Source organism: Dipodomys merriami, unplaced genomic scaffold (assembly GCF_024711535.1).
Source record: "Dipodomys merriami isolate MVZ:Mamm:240054 unplaced genomic scaffold, mDipMer1.0.p SCAF_5, whole genome shotgun sequence".
NCBI classification, from domain to species: Eukaryota; Metazoa; Chordata; class Mammalia; order Rodentia; family Heteromyidae; genus Dipodomys; species Dipodomys merriami.
The window spans coordinates 25,675,580-25,698,463 of NW_027206068.1; the positions used below are offsets into that span (position 1 = coordinate 25,675,580).

Genomic DNA, 22,884 nt, shown 5'->3' on the forward strand with positions numbered 1-22,884 from the left:
AGTCTCCTGAGTAGTTAGGATTATAGGCATGAGCCTATAATTTTTAAGGCAAATCTTTGTTGCTCTCTTCCTGGTATAAAAACTATGAGTTAATAGGGGCTGCCAAAGCAAAGGGAAAAACAGAAACCATGACAGGGATCTAATTCTTCCTGGCCTCACTGGGAGAAAATAAACCTTAGGAAGTAGTACAATTCCTCTGCCCACTCCAGCTGCTAGTTATTTGTACCTCACAGGATAATACACAGTTCTAGATATCAGTTTCTAAGAATGAGATTCAGTACCCACTGACATTGCTGATGATGTGAATTTGTATTTATTCATGTGATTGCTAGAAATTAAACATCAGCACCACCAGAAAAGGATTCAGTGCTCTCTATTAATCATCAAACCACTGTCAATGGAAAAAGTTGTCCCAATTGTTTTAGACTTAGCTCTAAACATTTATTGTCGAAGTATTCATTCATCCTTAGTTAAGTGTCTTTACTGAGAGGGCTTGTCTATTGGACTTAAGGATGTAACTGGGGGACAGAGTAATCTGGAGACAAAAACATGACTCGAATGGAAAAATGTTAAACTAATAAATACTGAGCAATTTATATTTAAATCATTCTGCTGACCTGCTCCTCTTAATGGGCTCTGCCATCATCTTTTCTGCCTCTACGAATAATGACTCCATTCTTCATGTTTTCATCAAAAAGCCTATCCAAAAATACTAATGTTTTAAATATGTAATTTGCCAGGCACTAGTGGCTTATACCAGTAATTTTAGCCATTCAGGAGGCTGAGATCTGAGGATCATGGTTCAAAGCCAGCCCACGCAGTAGTCCAATTAACTACCAAAAAGCCAGAAGTAGAATAGTGGTTTAAATGGTAAAGTGAGCCTTGAACAAAAAAGCTAAGTTGCATGCCCAGGCCTGAGTTTAAGACCAAGGACTGGCACAAAAAAGAAAAAGAACCAAACCACCCCATTATATTCCTCTGCTCAGAATGCCAATGTGGCTTCCTGGGTCTACTGAAGTCTTTAAAGATGGGTTAGAAAGCCTCTGGTCTCCCCATTACTTGTTTGGCTGGAAAACTCTGACCACATTACCTATGTGGCTTTCACCTACTTAGTATCTTCATTCACAAGCATTCAGTTGCAAATTACCCCAGTTATACATTTTTCCCCCCATGATTTCATCATACTCCTAATTTAATGTTTATGGGTCACTTATCTCTAGACGGTGCATCACAACTGTTTAGCAGTGTGTCTAAAACAAATATTCAAATGAAATTTATATCCTATACAATAGAAACCATGATTGGATAAAGATTATAAAATACTACACACCATGGATTTGGATGTTTAGAAAACATGGAGCCTATTTGTCAGATCTGCAATATATACGATATATATTATACCTACATATACATATACATGTCCTTTTGTATTTAAATTGCAGTTACAGTTGATTAGTATTTAGTCTTGAACAAGTGGTTTTTTACAGGGCAAATTGAAGTTTTGTACAGTCTCTGCAATGGATCTTTCCCCAAATACTGTATTTAAACAAATATGCCATTGAGTAAATATCACAATCAACTTATTTCACTTTTTAAAAGTGAGCCTAATTTTACTATAGAAAGTTGTATCAACATAAACATGAATAACTTTCTCCCAATGTGACATCATTCAGTTAAAAACTGTAGGCAAATTAGTATTTATGCTTCCATTTTATTATTTTAAAGAACTGCCACCTCAGTAGTCTTAAGAGCAATATAACGAAACATACATTTAGACTTAAGTCCATCATTAGCTTCAAAGGCTTCCCTGAAATAAGGTTGGGATTCACATCTTTTTCCTTAAGAAACACTAAACGTAATCTGGTATCCTCCTACCCACCAACCCTCTTCAATTACCTGATGAATTCAAGTCTAACATTTAAAATCTTTGTCTGCTATAGGACATTCATCTCATCTGCTTCCCTGCATAACAAATTTATTAAGTCTAACTGAAAATAAATCATTTAAAAATTTCATTTTTCAATGTGAAGTTTTACCATGACATTATCTTATCTGAAACATAGGCTAAGTGGTGTTTTTTGTTGTTTTTTTTTTAAACCACATTCAATTCTAGTAAATTTCAACAAAAGGAGAGATCTTCATAGCTGAGAAACTCTACAATGAGTTTGGCTACTTTCTAACTATATGAATCATAAAACAGTTTGGAATTTTAATAGTTATCATTTTAATAGCTCCTAAGTGGGGCCATGAAAAAGAATCGAGTCTGCACCAGTCCATGTACCTACAGTAATATGATAGAAGCACTCATTGACATTTCACACTATTTCACTCCCATGCCTCTAACAAGAATTTCTTATCAGGAATAGTGCATTAATAAACTAGACTCATACTGCTAAGTGTGAAAAATTACTTAAGAAAAAAGTATATTAGCTTTTCTTGGCTGGACAAAGTTGAAATGTCCATTTACAGTTTTTCTAACTTCTGTCCTAAGTTCAAAAATTGTCTTGCTTCTGATCAAAGATGAGGAATTTTTGCCTGTACCCTAGCAAAATAAAATGGCAAATTTGCCATCAGGTCATTCTTTGTCAAAGAAAGAAATAGGCTTTCAATTTATACACTATAAGCTAATAACTGACATCTGCATACTACACAGCATGTTTATATTATGCACCATTTTAGGGGAGAGGAAAAGTTTCACAGGAGTTTATTCAATCTAAAGGATATGTAGGAATATCCTAAGAATGTTGACTGATACATGAAATTTCTATAAACTGTTAAGTGGTCATCTTAGCTGTACTGTAACAAACCCCTATAATACAAAAGTCGACTCCAAGGCACCTTATAAAGCACTGAAATTTACAATTTAGTCATTGCTCTTCTCTCTTCCAAAACAAAATTATCTGGTAGTCTTCAATGGTGACTCTATGTTAAAACTTTCCAAGTTTAGACTGTTTTTATCAACAAAAAGGAATATGAAATAATGATTTCCAAATTCAAGTTAGAGGAAAAACTGCTATCACATAGCAATGAAACCTGAGCAAATGCTAATTTGTGATTACAAGAGACATCTTTCATTAATACATTATTCAAATTCCTCCATAGCATTCAAGTCGTAGGTTAAAACCCAACAAAAACTCATGTAAGAACAGAATCAAACTGCCATGAAGAGGATTTATATAAAGCCTCTTCAGCCCTAAGTATTTAGCTTACAATAATGAACACAGTAGAACACACTTTATCTAAATAACACCATTCAAACATGTCTATAAATAATGTTACTTAAGATTAGAAAGTGTAATGCAGCAGGTGACTGCAACCATTCTGTAAAAAAGCATCAATGAGTATTCATCACCAATGTGGGCATGGTAGAATTGATTACTTTGGCAATGTTTCCATATTAGAATGCCTTTTAATAACACAAATACGAACATCTGTATCGCAATGTATGTTGGTGCTCCTGCCTTGCTTCTGATCAGATGATGAGGAATTTTTGCCTGTATCTAGGCAAAATAAAATGGCAAATTTGCCATCAGGTCATTTTTGTCAAAAAAGGCTGTCTAAACATGAAAAGGCATCCCAGTGACATGCATTATATGCTCAATATACCTCAAAACTTCAGTGCCTAAAATGTGAAGTGATTCTCTATCATTTAACAGTCTGTCTAATAGCAAATTCTAGTAGAGTTTTATTTTCAGGATTTTATTATAACTTTGGGAAATTAGTGGTAAAACATGGTTTTAAAAAACAGTATGTGGCTGCACTTTAATTCACATAAAGCATTTTTACAACCATACTGAAATTTAATCCTTTTACACAGGTTAACAAAATGTTATCACAAGAAAAAGTAAACATTGGGTTTAACCAAAAAAGCAGTATTTTTGAAAGTGGAACAATGAAAAAATTTTTTCAGTTTTTACAAATGGTCACTTCTGGGTCAATTTCCCAGACTAGGGAAACAGTTGTTAAAATGTTATGTGCTCAATTGAGCCGCTTATCTGCACTACAGTATAGTAGTAGAAATCAATTCTAAGGTCAAGATTTAAAACCATTTCAATAGGTGCGACCCTATCTGTTTTAAAGCACCTCACAGGAGGTACTTGTATTTTCCTTCCCATACAGTCAAAGCAGAATTAAAAAACTGACTACATGTAAGTTTATTTTTTCATAACTTCAGTTCAAAATACTATCCTCATTGATAATACGGTCTGTATCTTGTCTGATCTGGATGATGTGGTCCAGGAAGTGGGGTTTGAGAAGGCGGACCCTGCATTCGTGGAGGAGGAGGCGGCCCTCTTGGTGCTGGCCATATACCAGGACTCATTCCTCCTGGTTGTGTAAATGGAGGGCTCAGAGTTCCTTGATCCTCAGTAAACTGGGGTAAAGAGTTAGGATTGTAATGGTGAGGAGGGGGAGCAGTTACAGGTGGACCACCATGCTGAGGTGGGGGAGGTCCTGGAGGAGGATGATTCATGTAAGGTGGCATCTGGGCAATAATATGTCCTGGGGGAGGGGTTATTGGTGGAGGAGCAGAGGTCATTGGAGGAGGTGGAGCTTGGCTATATACCAAGTGAGGAGTGCCTGCCGCCTGGGGAGGATGGGGCATTGGATGGCTTATTGGTGGTGGAGGAGGTGGGGGTGGTGCATAATGTTGCTGTGGAGGCATAATATGATGAGGGTGCGAGACCACTGGTTGACCCTGATATTCAGGATGATGGTGAGCAGGTGCTGGGGCAGGAGGTGGCGGTTCTCTAGCACCTGAGTTTGAGTCATCCTGAATAGGGACAGTTATTAAGTTGCTGTGTTTTCTTGTTGAAATACGAAAAGTTTCCTGACTGACTGAACGAGGTGGAGGCGGAGCCATGGACAATTCTGCTGGAGGAGCTCGAATATCCTCATGTGGCTGATTATAGTGCTCGTGTGGCACATGCTGCAAAGGAGGTGGTGGCATCATGATGTGCTGCTTTGGCGGAATATGGCTCATATGGTGCTTGTCTGGTGGCATTATGAAACGATCAGGGATTTCAGCTGGTGGTGGGGCAATAGGAGGATGAACATTTTCAAGTGAAGCCCGGGTAACAGGTTTTCCAGCTCTCATATGGCGATGGTTGATATGAGCCTGTAAGTCTCTCTGAGATAGGTACGTTCTCTTGCACCCTTGAACAATGCTACACATGAAGAGAGAACCTCGTGTACACTGCTCAATTCGCTGCACAGGATCGCTACAGCTGAATTAGAAAGGGAAAAAAAACTTACTAGGAAAAGAATAGAAAAATAATGCACTTGTTTTTAAAAAGATCTACTTTGAAAGCATTATGTAAAAAATAAAATATTCATAAGACTTTCCAACTGTCTTGTTTTAGCATTTCTATCAACATAGAACTCTTAATGCCATTAGCAAACAAAATATGACCACACTGAAAGACCTTGCATTTCCAACACCCTGAATGTATTCCTTTTTTTTTTTTTTCTTTTGGGTCCGGTCGTGGGGCCTGAACTCTGGGCCTGGGCGCTGTCCCTCAGCTCTTCAGCTCAAGGCTAGCACTCTACCACTTGAGCCACAGCGCCACTTCCGGCTTTTTTCTTTTTGCTTATGTAGTGCTGAGGAATTGAACCCGGGGCCTCAGGCATGCAAGGCAAGTGCTCTACCATTGAGCCACCTTCCCAGCCCCCTGAATGTATTCTTTGTATCCATTTGTTTAAAAAAAAAAAAATCAAGGCAAAGCAAAATATCATCACAATCACAGAATTCAAACCTGAATACTGTCAAGTATTTACTAAACAAATATGAAGGGGTAGACACTAAGTGGAAAATGCTTCAAGAACTTTAAGAACAAATTTGATTATTCTATCTAATCACTAGCTTTCCTAATATTAAACAACGTAACTAACTTAAAAATTCAAATCTTGACTATCAAGTTTCTTTAATGAAAGTTTTTCTGGGTTATCAGACAAATTTAATGTAGTACATATTCTTTCTAAATTCCAAGTACTAAACTTAACATTTTCATAATGCTTCAGTTCAAAATAACTACTATTCATTTACATTTAATCCACTCTGGTCTTTAAAAGTTTCATGACATTTGGAAAGAACACCAAATTAGAAATCCAAAGAGCTGAGATATAGTAGTGGCTCTCAAATTTGGAAGATATTTAATGGATCTGAGTTTATACCTTATTTGTAAAATGGCATTTAAAGATTTACTCTTCCAAACTCACAATGTTTTTATATCTACTTACTTAAAATATCCATAAGATTAAATGCAATGATCAAAGTGACATCACTTAATCATCAGTAAGTAGTAATACCACCAAGCATATGTCATCATTTGATACATTCAGTACTTTATCATATATAAATTCATAATGCTGCTTTAAAAGTAGAATATGCTAAAAAATTTTGTTGTTACTGTTATCAATAAATCATCTCTTTCTCTCCCAGTGATGCTATTTTCTCATTCTCCAAAAGGGACTCATCCCTTAAAAGCCCAAGTAGCATTTTTTTGTGTGTGTATGCCAGTCCTTGGGCTTGAAGAATGCTATCACTGAGCTTTTGTGTTCAAGGCTATTGCACTACCATTTGAGTCACAGCTCCATTTCTGGCTTTTTTGGTGTTTAATTGGAAATAAAAATCACATAGACTTTCCTGCTAGGGCTGGCTTTGAACTTAAATCCTCAGAGATTAGCCTCCTGAATAGCTAGAATTAGAAACATGAGTCACCGAGGCCTGACCCAAGTAGCTTTGTTTGCAACCACTATTACAAATCTTGAGTTAGTTTCAGTTAAAAGGAATTTAGGAAGTTAATAACAGTTCCAGGAATCTGTCATCCAATAGTCATGTGAATCTGCTTTCAACCGTATACCATAGCATACTACCTCTCTTAGTGACCCAGAAAATAATCGCTCTTTGCGTGTAATATTCATTCTATGATGGCAAACAGATTTCATCATTTTGGCCACTCTGAATTGGTGGATAGTGGCTGCTTAGACACATCTTAGACTAAAGCCAGCCCTAGATCACAGAGGATTAGTCTTGTCTGCACATCTGAGCCCTTGCCTGATCTACATCAGAACCCAACTTCATTACATTACATTACAAACTTCACCATTTAAAATGTAAAAATAACCTTAGCTTACCCTGGACACATCTTATCTCCCTTTTTCTCATGTAAAATAGCACAGTCATAGCAAAAAACATGCTTGCATGGAATCTGTAAACAAATATATTATAGTTAAGTATATTAGAACTTAAAATTTTATTTCCACAAAAAACATTAGTTAACAGTGACCTACATCACTCATCACACACAGAAGGCACCAGAGAACTGTTTTTTTGGTTTTTTTTTTTGCCGGTCATGGGGCCTAAACTCTGGGCCTGGGCACTGTCCGTCAGTTCTTCAGCTCAAGACTAGGACTCTACCCCTTGAGCCATAGGGCCACTTCCGGCCTTTTCTGTTTATGTGGTGCTGAGGAATCGAACCCAGGGCCTCATGCACACAAGGCAAGCGCTCTACCACCTTCCCAGCCCCCTGTTTTTTTTTTTTAACACTTACTATACTACATATATAAATCAGTAGTCAAATTTTTTCATAAAGCCTTTTGAGGATTGTTGAAAACTTTGGTTCCTTTCCAATGTAAGTGTATCTGCTTACATTTTGTATTTATTTTTATTTTTATTTTAATGAGACATGGTCTCACTCCAATAGCCCAGGCTGGCCTCAAACTCCCTACATAGCTAAGGCTGGCCTTAAACTCATCATCTTCCTGCTTAACCTCCCAAGGGCTGAAATCACAGGCCTACACCATGAAGCCATAAGCTATCTGCTTATACTTTCTGGTCAACTTTATATATTTTAACCATAGCTCCAACAGCTTAAAAGCTCCTGAAAAAAAGATTGTAACATGTTTTTATGTTTCTCCTGAAACTATTTCAAAGTAGTAAAACAATTAGTTCAAAATTTCCCTTAGGTATTTCATGTTTGTTTCTAAACACTATAAACTTAAGTTATTAAACAGTAATAAACTTATCTACTTAAATTCCAGAATCTCACCTCTATAGAAAAGGTTAATTTTAATTGTACTTACCATTCGCCCATATATTTTAATAGGCAATCCACATTTGTCACAGAAATGAACTGGAGTATCATCCTTTTCACCTAAGATGTTTATCTGTTGAAATGATATTAAAATTTCATCCTTAAGTAATTCCAAAAATTTATATCTATAATGCATACAATGAAAGGGGGTAAAAGTTGTTGCAACAACTGGAAATAGGTTTATTAGCATATGCCACTAGTTTATTTTCTTTTTAAATAGTAGTTACTGAAATTACTTAACTAAAACATTACTTAGGATTATTTCTGCAAATATGGCACTAATAGTCAAATGATTTTTGTGTGCTGAAAGTCACAGACATAATAAAATTCATACCAGACATGGTGTGAATCATGTGTTCTGCACTACAAGTACTTAATGCTTAATTTTTCATTTTTAGTTATACCTTAAAGTCCCAAAAAAGGTGTCCAGGAAATCTTCGCTGATTTCCAAATAGTTCGCCCCCTTTACAGTCATAACGCTCTTCTTCATTATAATCAAATCCTTCTGAGAAAAAAAAGACAAGTGTTACCTATTAATTTTCCAAACCCGAAATTTCACTCTGGAAGTATATTTACATGACACAGCACACTGTTCACTGAAAAGCTCGCCTTGATGCCTTAAGGTCTTCTAGCAAGATAACTAAAACTCATTCACAGTATGTTACAAGTGATGTTAATGACCATTTAATCTAATTCCCCCACTTGCAAATGCAAATACTGCAGTTTGGTTTATATTCAGTAACTCACTATTATCAGATTAGTAGCAGAGCCAAGAAGAGACCTACAGCTCTTGACTACCATTAAAGTGCTCAAATAAATCCAAGACTCTCTAATATAAAACTTCATTGAAAACATAAATGATTCTGCAGACTTTCTTATGACCTACCAAATTAGGTATATTTTTCTTTAGTCCTAAGCTGAGAGTGACTAAACAGCAGTAGCCATAATACTTACAAATATCCTCTTCATCTACACATGTAACTATCAATATACTTGAGTAACATCAAGATCAAATGGGCTCAATTCCTCTGGTCTAATTGATTAAAAAATTGGTGGCAATTCTCTTACACAAAAGAACAGAAAACCAATGAATAGTCTAATGGGAATTCTAGATAGAATCCAATTACCTAAAGTAAAGCTGAGTAGACAAATATATCCCTCCAAGGTGCCAGGCTTCTCACGACTCTTTTGGCCCTAGAACTGGTAAACAGAGTAGCCAAAGCACACAAGTTTTAACTTTGCCCACATGGCTAAATTACAGCACCTGTGTACAGACAGACACACACAAAGTGATGCAAAAAAAAAAAAATGAAGCTAATAGATACTCTACTATATTGCTATTTATCTCTAACACAAATATCTAGTTCAAAGCTAGGGTGTTCGTATGACACCTGAGTGTCCCTGGGGTCTTTTATGTGGCCCATATCTCATAAAAGCTGGTATCATTTACAATTCAAAGTAAGGAAAATCAGTATTCCAAACCCAGAAAATTATTGAGATCAGTGGCCAAGGAAATATGAAGCATATTACCATTTTTCAGAGTGGTTCAAATAGAATTTCTGTCATTAAAGTATGTTCGTATAATTATCCTGGCACCCAAAACTCCTTATTTTGATCAATGCCTTAGAATAATCAAAAATTATGTAAATAGGTGAAACTAAAGTATTCAGTAATTATCTTGAGGGTCAGTTAGCTCCATGAGAAAGAAGCTACTAATAGTAGTTCCCTCTAGAAGGGGCTAAATAAATAGCTTGAGGGTATGTGGGGTTATCAAGGAAAAAGGCAGAAGGGAAATTTGAGTTTTATTGTAGTATATGGATATTTACCAAGATTGTAATTATATATTGTTTATACTTTAAATATAACCTAAGAAAAGCCAAAGGGCAGGGAAGCCTACATTACAGACAATGTAGCAACCTGTAGGCTGCTACTAATGTGACTGACTTTGGTGCTAAGAATTGGACCTAGGCCTTTGCACATGCTAAACATATGGTCTACCACTGAATTATACCTCAAGCCTCTCTACATTTCAACTTCAAATATACTTGTTTATGTAAACAAAGAAAACTTACAGTACAGAGACCATGTTTCATAAGGTATAACATGTTTCTAAAAGAAACAAATTGCTGGAATACAACAGAAAGTTCAGAAACAGACCTAATTCCATTAAGAACTTTATTATATGCAATGGCAAGATTCCTATTCAAAAAAAAAAAAAAGAAAATATAATTGAATAGAGGACATACTGGCTAGGAGGAAAAAAATAAGCAAGAGCTCACCTTATTTTTTATATTAAATAGACAAATATATATCCATAAATACTGCAAAAGGCCAATAATTTTTTCGATATTTTTTCCTATTTTCAGCTTTCTAGGATGTATAGTCTCTGTCACAATTACTCAGTTGTTATTGTACTATGAGAACAGCCACATACAATATAATGAATTGTTTGACTGTTACAGAAATGTTTTTTCTAAAAATAGAGCCAAGATCTATGCTGAGTTGTACTAAATGATAAGATAGGAAAATGGTTTCATACTCAACACATGAAGAAGGCACTTTAAGAATTTCTTAAAGCCTAAGATAAATAACAGCAAAGACTATCTGACCACAAAAAATTGTCAAGGGCTTTTCAGTAAAAGTTTTATGGATAAAATTCAAGACAAAAAATATATACAATGTAACAAGCAGCCGGTTTTGTTAATTGACCAAGAACTCATAGAAATAGAGAGAGGCAGCCAAAAAGAAAATTTGGAAAAGGGTATAAACAGGAAACACCTAGGCAAAAGAAATGACCAAAACTATGAAAAAGTATACAACCTCACACATAATTGAAGACATTTACATCAACACAAAACTTTCATAATACCAAATATTGTGTGGGAGTATAAATTAATATACTTTTTCTGAAGAATAAATTAACAATATTTGACATTTCAAAATATACAATTTGTATGTATAAGAATATTTAGTAAAATAGTTACAGCAAAACAAATTAAGAAAAACATTATCAAATAAATTAGGGTGTATTTATCAAATAAAAACAGAAAATTATGTGTTTGTTTTAAAATGGGGTATTGCATGTGGCCCAGGCTAGCCTTGAATTCATGAATTCTCCTGCTTCAGCCTCTTGAGTGCTGGTGTTTTAAGAACATGCCATGATATATGGTTAAACCAGTTTATTAAATGAAGCACCTCTGTATGGTACTGGTAAGGCAAACTCTTAAATGCAGATTACATGGAAAAAATGAAGTTATATGTGATTAATATTTCTGTATTAAAGTCTTAACAGATTATCTTTGAAGAGTAGAGAGGAGAAAACTATTTCTAATGTTATGCTTTCTGCCAAACTGTTTATAGATTCTTTTCATAGGAAAACTTATGAAGAAAAAAGCAAAGCAAGCCAAAATGAGAGTCAAATAAGGTTTGAGTCAAAAAAGGTTGGAGAATGAATAGCATATATGTTTTGTTTTGTTTCTGTATTTTATTTAAGGATAGCTTTAAGCACCTAAGATCACACAGCTTCTATGGTACAGATTAAAGCAGAAAAGCTGATACACCTATTAAATTACCTTCCTCACCAGGTGGAGCCTTTGCAGGCATCCTGTTAATTGTCCTTTGAGTTCGAGGTACAGGTTTAGCCTTGTTTGCTTGTTTAGAGATGAGTTTTATAGGAATCCGTCTGCGAACATCAAGCCCACCCAAGGATCCAGAACTGTTAGTGCCTTGCAACTCATTGTCTATGTGAGGGGGAGAAAAAAGAATGGTAATTCCTTTTAGTGTTTCTTTCTGAAGATTAGAGTTACAAGTACTAAAACAACATAGCCAACATTATCAAGGATTAAAGATCTCAGTTTTAGCCTACACCAGTGATTCATGCTTGTAATCCTAGCTACTCAGGAGACTGAGATCTGAGGCTCCCCACTCAAAACCAGCCCAGGTAGTTAATTTTGTAAAACTCTATCAACTACTAACCACCAAAAAGCTACACATGGAGCTGTGGCTCAAATGATAGAAAAGAAAAGCTGTTTTGCCTTGAGCACAAAGCTCAAGGATAGCACCTAGGACTGGCAACATTAATCTATCTACCTATCTATCTATCTTGGTTTTAAGTATTAGACTGACCTGAATTTAATCCCTATTTTTCTCTATTGATAAACTTTTGAAGAAATATTTTTGACCCCCTTTGAGACAAGAAACCCTCTTAGAAACTAGTAAGTTACAGAAAGTTTACTTCTTCCTAGAAAACTGAACCCAAAGTATTCCATATAATTCCATTATAGGAACATAAAAACCCTTTAAGGACTTAAGATCCTATTCTCAACTGTAAAAAAGAGATCTCTTAAAATAAAAAAAAAAAACCCTATATTGTGTCTAATTCTCACACATGCGAAGTAGCCACAAAATAAATTTACTAAATCTACTTACTAAAACTACATCAGGGTAACTTATAAAACTGAAAATACAAAACCAACTTTGATGACTAAAATGACTAAATGACTAAAAATGACTAAAATGACTAAAATATGAAAATGAAGTTAATTTTAAGGGAAATAATAAATCTCAAGTATAAAATAGTTTGTTAAAAACTATTCAGGAATATTGTACAAATTATACATTTAGTAGCAAAACATACAATAACATTTGTAGAGACACTTGCAACTGAGTTATTCTTAGTAAGCACTGAAGTAGGAAATTAATAGTTTAGGAATATACAATGTTTCTATCTTCAAATTGGGCTTAAATAACTGACACCTTTAATCTCTTCTGGTTATTATTTATGAACTAAAGTAATTCATGTACCCTGAACAACAAATACATTAGCTCATAAAACTGACTCATGGAAAGCTCAAGAGCTGCCTTTTTTCAAGTATAAAAAAGATGTATCACAAGACTGGGGGTATGGCTTAGCAATAGAGTATTTTGCTTCCCAAAATAACAGATCCAGAGTTCAAATCTCAGTATAGCAGAATGGGAAGTTAGAGGGGGGAGAACGCTCAACTTTACCTAGAAACAAAAAGGAATATAATGCAAGTAATTTCTAAATTATACTGTTTGAAACACAAGCTACTGTACAAAATCCCAAGAAAGTTTGATAGCCACATTGATTTAGTAAGCCAAAATGTGGTAGTAAACTACTACTAATGACTCCCAATGATGTCACAGTAAGTTTATATTGTTTTTGTGAATATACAAAACAAAATTTAGGGGCTGGGAAGGTGGCTCAGTGGTAGAGCGCTTGCCTTGCATGCATGAGGCCCTGAGTTCGATTCCTCAGCACCACATAAGCAAAAAGAAAAAAAGCCGGAAGTGGCACTGTGGCTCAAGTGGTAGCGCTAGCCTTGAGCTGAAGAGCTGAGGGACAGCGCCCAGGCCCAGAGTTCAGGCCCCACAACCGGACACACAAAATAATTTTTTTAAATGGATCGGAAATTATTATTTTTAACATTTTTCACTGTACTTCCTACATTTATAAAACTGCATCTCCCCCATCCCCCCCGCCGCCCTTAAAACTCATGGAAAAGGAATTCCACTGTTAGCTAAAATCTTTAATTGGGTTTATCCAACTTTATCAACTTTCAACATTTCACTAAACGACCAAGTTGGCTAATGTATTTTATCTATTACATTGCATTTGCCAATCTATGTAAATGTACTTAAAAGTAATGCAAGAAAGCCGGGTGCTGGTGGTTCATGCCTCTAATCCTAGCTACTCAGGAGGCTGAGATCTGAGGATCACAGTTCGAAACCAGCCCGGGCAAGAAAGTCCATGATACTCAAAAAAATAAAAAAAGAAATCCAAGAGCCTAAAGCAGATATGACAATGAATTTCCGTTGCTCAAAAAGTATTTCTCATTTTCCAATGAACTAAAAACAGCAAGCTGTTGCAGACAGATTTCCTTTAGATATTATTAAAGGGAGTTTTAGTGGGTTTCCAACACTTTATTGCAAGTCTATTCTCATACAACCTTAAACAACATGATTCAAAGAGCCAGCTGCCCATCAAAATGTCACTGTTTCTCTCACAAATTTCAAATTATAAATAACAAGGCTTAATAGTGACAACATTCTGAGATTAGCTTTTTTTTTTTTTTTTTTTTTGGTCGGTCGTTGTGGGCTTGAACTGGGGTGCTATCATGCAGCTCTTCAGCTCAAGGCAAGCGTTCTACCACTTGGGCCACAGCGCCACTTCCGGTTTTCTGAGTGGTTTACTGGAGATAAGAGTCTCATGGACTTTCCTGCCCAGGCTGGCTTTGAACCATGATCCTCAGATCTCAGCCTCCTGAGTAGCTAAGATTACAGGCTGTTATTTCAAGTTTTTTGTGCTGTACACACACACACACACACACACACACACACACACACACATATTGTTATTATAAAGGTGATATACAGGAGTTACCATTTAATCAGGTAATAAGTACATTTCTTTTTGGACAATGTCAATCCTTCCTTAGTTTTCTCCCAGTTTTTCCCTCCTATCCCCACCCACAAGTTATAAAGTTCATTTTCAACGTAGTTTCTAATTTGTTCACCTGATGTCCCTCCATTTTTTGGCCACCCTTTTCCCCCCTCCAAGACAGAAAAGCAAACACAGACAAAAGATTAAAAAAAGAAAACCCTTGTTTCTATTTTCTGGAGTTCATTTCGATAAATATTATTTTTGTATGACAAGAAGCACAGAGGCACTGCCCTTTGTGTTTCTCCCCTCAGTGTGTCCTTTGGTCTCACTGTGTGTGAATGCCTACAGTCCTGTATAATATTCATGCCTGGTGTATTTTAGATCTAGCTTCTACATATGAGAAAACATGAGCCATTTGTCTCTCTCAGCCTGGCTTACCTCACTTAACATTTATTGTTCTAGGTCCATCCATTTCCCTGCAAATGATGTAATTTTTTTCTTTCTAATGACTGTATAAAATTCCATTGTGTACAGGTAACATTTTTTTGTGTTCACTCATCTCTTAATGAGCATCTGGATCATTATGTAACTGGGCTACTGTGAATAGTGCAGCAATGAACATGGATGTGCAAGTGTCTTTATGGTATCCTGGCTTGTGATGTTCTGGGTAGATGCCCAGGAGTGGTATGGTGTGTTGTAGGGAAGATCCATGCATTGCTGTTTAAAAAAAAAAGAATAAGACACAGCACAGTTTTTGATAACAGTAACAAAACAAAGCAAAAAACATAAAGTCCTGGGATGGACATAAAGTGAGGAATGGACAATTAAATTCATTTTAAAATAAGTCCACTTTTAGTACATTTGCTGCTAATCTGAACAAAATGAGTCTATTTAGTTTACTTTTTAATATTTAATATTTTATCTTGGATACAAGGAACGAAGAAAGTAACAGGGATATAACTCAGTGATACTGGTTGATATGATCTCTACAATACCATTCCTCTAAACATAGTTTTAAAAAAATAATATAAGAACTATTTTACAGGGGTGGGGAAGAGTGGAGGGGTGGGAGATCGGAAGGGATGGGAAGGGGAAACAAAGGAGGAGGCAACAACGCTTGATAAGAAATGTACTCATTACCTTGCCCATGTAATTGTAACCCCTCTGTACGGTATTTTCACAATAAAAAAAAAAAAAAGAAATGTACTCATGTAACTGTAACCCCTCTGTACAGCATCTTTACAATAAAACAAAATTTTTTTAGAAAAGAACTATTTTAGGTTCTTTTACAGATGTGCAGATTCTTCTTAGCACAGACCAAAGAATGAATCAAAAGGTTACTGGTAATTTCTTGGAGTCATTCTTTTCTACATCTTATTTTACACTTGAATTTTACATCTGATCATAAAATGGGTTAAGACTTCTTGATTCATGAAAATTATTCCTTTAAGATGCCTATGTCTATTCTATCACCATATTGCCAATTAACTAATCGGCATTTTCCTCATTTGCCAAAGGCTTTGTGATTCAACTAGTTATCATATTCATTTTACTAACAATGAAAATTTAAAATTTAAACTATTTTGTAAGATGTGAAATTTTTCTCACAATCAATGCATAATAACTGATACTGTCTTTTGATATGAAGCATTAAGGAGACAGCTTCATAAAAAAACTGAAAGCACATAATGCTAATGTTCTAGCAGAAGACATCTGACAGGTCAGCACACTAATGACTGTTTTCAGTTAGGATGACTTTTACTTCCTGAAGAAACCTTTTCACTCAGAAAAGTAGGATGATGAGCACTTTTATACAAACATTTAGATTTCTATTTCCATACTTAAAAGTCTTTGAACTGTGGCAGGGATTTGATTCCCAAGTCTAGTAACAAGATCAAATGAGAAATATTTTTGCTGTACCTTCAAGATCCCAAAATTTCAACTCTACAAATTTTCCAGGCATTGGAGTTCCTTAGAACTTGATTTCAGTCCTTCTCACTCAAATGATCTCACCAATCCTCTGCCTCAAGGTATCAACTACAACAAATCTCCAAATATGTATTTTCAGTTCCTATCTTTCCTTTCCCTCCATGTATCAATACACAGCTCATACTTGGCAGTCCAAAATCAAATTATTGTTTTCAAATGCCTATCTCCTATCTTTTTTTTTTTTGTGGGGGGGGGAGAAGGAGGGGGTGGTCGTGGGGCTTGAACTCTGGGCCTGGGCACTGACCCTCAGCTCTTCAGCTCAAGGCTAGGGCTCTGCCACTTGAGCTACAGCACCACTTCCAGCTTTTTCTGTTTATGTGGTGCTGAGGAATCAAACCCAGAGCCTCATGCATGCAAGGGAAGCACTCTACCATTGAGCCACCCTTCCCAGCCCTCTCCTATCTTCTTTTATTTTTTGTCAGTCATGGGGCCTGGGCACTGTCCCTCAGCTCTTCAGCCCAAGGCTAGCGCCCTACCACTTGAGCCACAACACCATTTTGGGCTTTTTCTGCTTATGTGGTGCTGAGGAATCAAACCCAGGGCCTCATGCACGTGAGGCAAGCACTCTACCAACTAAGCCAAGTTCTCAGCCTGTCTCGTATCATTTTTATTTATTTATTTTGGTAGGTTGTGAGGTTTGAACTCTGGACTTAGGCGCTGTCCCTGCGCTCTTCAGTTCAAGGTGAGTACTCTACCCCTTGAGCCATAGCACCACTTCTAGTTTTCTATTGGTTTATTGGAGATAAGAGTTTCACGGACTTTCCTGCCTGGGCTGGCTTTGAACCACAATCCTCAGATCTCAGCCTCCTGAGTAGCTAGGATTACAGGTGTGAGCCACCAGCATCTGGCTTCCTATCATTTTTATTTATTTTTTTTTTGGGGGGGGGGGTCCGGTCGTGGGGCCTGAACTCTGGGCCTGGGCGCTGTCCCTCAGCTCTTCAGCTCAAGGCTAGCGCTCTACCATTTGAGCTACAGTCTACTTCTGGCTTTTTCTGTTTATGTGGTGCTGAGGAATCGAACCCAGAGCCTCAGGCATGCAAGGCATGCAAGGCACTCTACCACTGAGCCACCTTCCCAACCCCTTCCTATCATTTTTAAAAGATGCATTTTTCTAAGTGGTCCCCAACTTAACATCAGGCACTAGCATGATGCACATATCAGAAACCCAGGCATTTCTTGTTTTTCCTCACACATCTCCAAACAAATTGATGAGTTAATGTTTCAGGTCTACCACCAAAATATTTACTGTAGCTGCCCATTCCTCCTCTCCCCACTTCTTCTTCTTCTTCTTCTTTTTTTTGGGTCATTTCTGAGTTGATGGAGATCAACCCCAGGACCCTGGACTGCTAGCCAAGTATTCTATCAAGCTACAAGAGCCACCTCTTCATTTTCACTAAACCAAGTGCTCCTCTACTAATATTGTCTTGTTGATTATTTTCTATTCTTCTTGTCTTCCTATATTACAGTATTTTCCACAGAACAGTCCATATTTAAACAATTACATTTCTCTACTGCTTCTGTTCAATAGCTTATAGTCACTTACACATCTTCAGCATGGTTTTCAAAGTCCTAAACAAGAGTTTCCCCTTTCCCATATCATCTAAAGGGCTCATTTCCTCTTTCTAACTAGGCTACAGAGTACTGGCTTTCTCTACACCACCTTATCTCTCAGTGCCTTTATATTAGCTGGGAATGCTTTTTCCCTTGCCCTTTTCTACGGCCAGATTCTTCTCATCTACCAGACCCCTCAGCTTAACTATTACCCTTCCAGAAAGACCATCCTTGTGCAATTTGCCTGAAATTTTCTACGGCAGAGCGTCCAGTTTTCTTCAAAGCACTCAACTGTCATATGCAAACAAATTTTATTTAAAAGGGGGAAAAAAAACCCAGCAACTCTTGTTTTCCCCAAATCAATGTAATCTCCAATAGGACACGAACCCAGTCCTGTTATTTACTATACCATCATCCCATTCCCAGACCTACAAACACCTGACTCTGATGTGTGTGTGTGTATGTGTGTGTGTGTGTGTATATATATGTATGTATATGATACATATAACATACATATTTACATTATATAATTAAGTAGGTTATCTGATGTAGACATTCCAATCAATACCTAAGTAGATCTTTTCCCCCTATTTGTGCTATGATCGATAAAACTGACGCATTTAATGACTAGTGAACTCATCCAAAATCCAAGAGCCACAAGGAAGAAAAGTCAATAAACACATAACAAAAGGTGGAGCTGTTCTTACTTGGTGCTTGGGACGTGAATGCTTCGATTTTTAAAAATCCCCTTTATAAACAGCTACAAATGATGAAAAAGGACGACCGACGAAAAGCGGGGTATGCTTTGGGTTTAGAAAAAGTGCTCCGCTTAGGACTTCCTAATCTAACCACTAGTCAAACCCTTTAAGGGTCAGAGACACAACGACAGAAGCTGACCACTGCAGAAGCTAACCACTGCAGCATCCCCAATGCTGACGAGAGAATTCAGAATGTCTCCAACCCTCTCACCTATCTATTCCCAGCATAAATAATTTGCTCCTCTAGCTGGGAGAACGGAATCCACCCTACAATTCCCCGTAACGTAATGCAGAGCATCCGAGCTGAGAGGGGGAAAAAAGAGATCTTCCCTCCACCCTCCCATTCCCACCACGCTCGCGACTCCCGGGTCCCGGCTCCGATCTCGGCGGCTTTGGCCGGCCCCAAGGATGGAGGTACAGCACCGGACACTAGGCCGGGAAGCCACAGGCCCCGCTCCGCACAGGAAAGGCTCTGCGAGCTTCCGTTCTCCCCGCTATACTCCAGAGGTGTTGGTAGAGCATAGCCCCTTTGGCCTACTGCGCTAGGAGTCCCACATCAGTTGTGGGGGGTAGAAACCGGGACCCCCAGAGCCTCCGCCTCCTTACCAGTGTGATCCATGATTCGGCTCGCAGTGCACGATGGGAGCGGAAGCCACCCGCGCCGGAGTTGCCGCCTGCGCGTGCGTAATACGTTCCGAGTCCCGGAGAGGCGGAAGTGCGTCCGGATAACCCGGCTTTGACAAGCTTATGGCTTCTCTCACCACTACCCCCCCTCCGGAGAGGGAGTCAGGCATAGTCTTGGCAGAGGTAGAAAACGCGAGTACGCGAGGGGCTAAGGTGTTTTGAGGTCGCTAGGGCGCCTCCGGTGCTTCAAGGGGAAGTAGCCTTTTAGGGGTGAGCCGAGGGAGGCGGGAGAAATGGTGGGTGGCCTGAGGATCGGAGCTCGCGGTAGGTCCGCGGCCGGCCGGCCCGCCCCCGGCGGAGCGTGGCCTTCTGGGACTTGTAGTCCGCGGGAGCCCACCGGCCGGCTCAGTACGCATGCCTGGCCGTTGGGCGGAGTAAACGGTTTGGGGCTCACGAGCATCTTTCCTCCTCCCGGCCAAGTAGAGGAGCAAGCGCGGGCGCTCCGGAAGGTGTCTGCCGGCGGGAGATTGCCCGGGGGAGAGCTGGGGTGGGGGAGGGAGGCTGTCGGCCCGACACACTGGTGGACGGGGGGGGGGGGGGGGGGGAACGGTGTGCTATTGTCTACGGTTCGCTTTGTCTGGAGACCCGCGCCGCCGAGCGTGCGGACGCGGTTGGGGGGCCCCCGTTCCGACCTCTGAAGTTCCTAACGTTAGAACCACGTGTATAATGCTGGGTGACGCTCATCTCCCAGACGAGAACTGCTCCTAAAGACTGCGGAAGGGCCGGGCGACGGGGTCCCCCCGCAGCGACGTGCAGATGGCGGGGTGAGGGGTGAGCAGAGCGCTGGGGCCCGGCCGGAAGGGGGAGGTGAAAGCCGGGACCTCAAGCCAGGAAGAGAGAGTTACCACCCCCAGACGGTACCTAGTTCCAGTTCTTGGTCCCCGGGGTTTGTGGTGGCTGCTTTCATCTTGCTGAGCCCAAATTAAGACGCCAGTGGCCGAGGGCGATTTCTTCCAGGGCGGTCTCCACCTCGGCTCATTTGTGTCCACTCTCCTTCCCCAGCCTTTCTACACTGGATGCTCTCAGATGGATACAAAGAAGCACAATTAGTGCAGAACGCAAGCTTGGGAGTCAAGGGATTTACGTTCTATTCTTGCTGTCCCTGGGTGATGACATCTTTTCCTGAGGTGGTTCACGCTTTCCGTGCCAGGGTTCCTAGGACAGCTTAAAAAAAAAAAAACACAAAAAGTAAAATGTTATGTGTGTGCAGTTGTACATCCTAGGAAGGACGATACTACTAGTGTGCCCGGTTATTGGGTGATTGGTTTACTGGGACCTTTTAAACGGACTTTGCTACTTTCTCTGCAGCTTCATAAGCAAGTTTGTAGGTACATCTACAACGAAGGTTGTTCACGAATAAAAGTTTTCAGTGCCTTTATTAAAATGGAAGTTTTTTAGCCGGGCGCTGGTGGCTCACGCCTGTAATCCTAGCTACTCAGGAGGCTGAGATCTGAGGATCGCGGTTCAAAGCCAGCCCGGGCAGGAGAGACCGTGAGACTCCTATCTCCAATAAACCACCAGAAAACCGGAAGTGGCGCTGTAGCTCAAGTGGTAGAGCACTCGCCTTGAGCTGAAGAGCTGAGGGACAGCGCCCAGGCCCAGAGTTCAAGCCCCACGACCGACAAAAAAAAAAAAAAAATGGAAGTTTTTGTGTTCCCAAGTGGTTTTTCTGGATATGTACCATTGCAGGGATTATTGGGGGAGGGGAGAGGGGAGGCTTAACCTTTCTCCCACATATTCCTGTTCTTTGTATCAAACTTGATGAGTTAAACTTAAGTTTGATGCGTCTAGGTTTAGAACAATATTAGTGACTACTGATGCCAAAGAGAATTTAAAAGAGCTTTGAAATTATATTTTATGTAATTTGTAAGTCAAGCTTTGCCAGCATCCATGGTACATTAAGTTACAAAAATTTACTGAGTATGGGGCTGGGAAGGTGGCTCAGTGGTAGAGCACTTGCATGCCTGAGGCCCTGGCTTCGATTCGTCAGCACCATATAAGCAAAAAGAAAAAAGCCGGAAGTGGCGCTGTGGCTCAAGTGGTAGAGCGCTAGCCTTGAGCTGAAGAGCTGAGGGACAGCGCCCAGGCCCAGAGTTCAGGCCCCACGACCGGACCCCCCCCCCAAAAAAAAATTTACTGAGTAGAAATTAGTTTAATTTTTATTTAATATTAGACATTTTATTTGGTTTGATATGTTACATTTATGTTACTTTAGAGTCTGTGCCTTCTATACATTTCTCCCCATTAATTGTGGTAGCCTTACTTTACCATTGTGGTAGCAATGTGGCAGGTTAACCTCCTTACCTACACTGACTGGCCAATGTTAAATGTTCATAGATGTTTGTTTCTATTTTTCAGCTTTGTTAGCATAAATTGACCAAGTAATGAGTTTCATTCTGACATTTTCTTATATGCATATAATGTACTTTGATCATTTTCACTCATTACCCATGTTTATCATCCCTCTCATTCCCTTTTTTTTCTTCTACATCCCTCTTTTTACTTTATGCCTCCCCTCAATTCCAAATATAAGAGAAAACATGATACTCTGTGAGAATAGCTTATTTCACATCATCTCCAATTCCATGTTTTTCCACAAATGACATAATTTTGTTGTACTTTATGCCTAGATATGTTGATTGTGGATATATGCCACATTTTCTTTTATCATTCATTTATTGATCGGCATCTAGGTTGTATAATTTGGCTATTGTGAATAGTGCCTTAATAAACATGGTGTTCAGACATCTCTATAATCTGACTTTCTTTTTTGTTGTTGTTGGTCCTGGGCCTTGAACTTAAAGGGTGGTGTCTCAGCTCAAGGTTAATGTGCTACCACTTTGAGCCACAGTGCCACTAATAAGCTGATTTTCATCCTTTTGCTTATACAGAATCACATAATATACATATTTGTTTTATATGTGATACATATCACAATCATATGTTAATTCTATTTTTAATAATTTGAGGAATCTTTAAAGTGATTTCTATAGTGGCTGAACTAATTTACATTTCCACTAGGTGTATAAGGAGTCTTCTTACCTGTTTCTTACCAATATTTGTTGTCTTGTTTTCTTGCTGATAGCCATTCTGACTGGGATGAAATGAAATCTCAGTAAAGTTTTGATTGGTTTTGCATTCCTTGATGGCTAAAGATGAACACTTATTGCCATTTGTACTTCATTTTTTTTAAAGTATTCAGCTTATTTGCCCTCTTTATTTTTTTTTAACTCTGTGTATACTGTTTAATGAATAACTGGCAAATGTTTTCTCCTGTCATATAGTCTCTCTCTTCACCCTGTTTCTTTTGTTATGCAGAGGCTTTTTGATTTAATACAATCCTTGCTATTATTTTCATCTGTTGAGTCCTATTCAGAAAGTCATTGACTATGCCTATATTTCAAGT

General features: G+C 38.6%; 1 protein-coding gene across 4 annotated transcripts; it reads right to left on the reverse strand.

Moving 5' to 3' along the window:
- Positions 1-1,691: 1,691 nt before the first annotated feature.
- Positions 1,692-19,507, reverse strand: Cbll1 (Cbl proto-oncogene like 1). 4 transcript variants are annotated; one of them, XM_069996232.1, is made up of 6 exons: positions 19,401-19,507; positions 11,675-11,833; positions 8,498-8,595; positions 8,083-8,166; positions 7,135-7,208; positions 1,692-5,225 (listed from the first exon to the last, which is right to left on the reverse strand). In XM_069996232.1, the coding sequence occupies exons 1-6, from the start codon at positions 19,411-19,413 to the stop codon at positions 4,190-4,192; spliced, it is 1,464 nt and encodes a 487-aa protein (XP_069852333.1). In that variant the 5' UTR covers positions 19,414-19,507; the 3' UTR covers positions 1,692-4,189. The 4 variants fall into 4 exon arrangements, with proteins under 4 accessions (XP_069852333.1, XP_069852332.1, XP_069852331.1 ...); XM_069996231.1 differs by having other exon boundaries at positions 8,498-8,598; positions 19,401-19,506; XM_069996230.1 differs by having other exon boundaries at positions 11,666-11,833; positions 19,401-19,505.
- Positions 19,508-22,884: the final 3,377 nt, after the last annotated feature.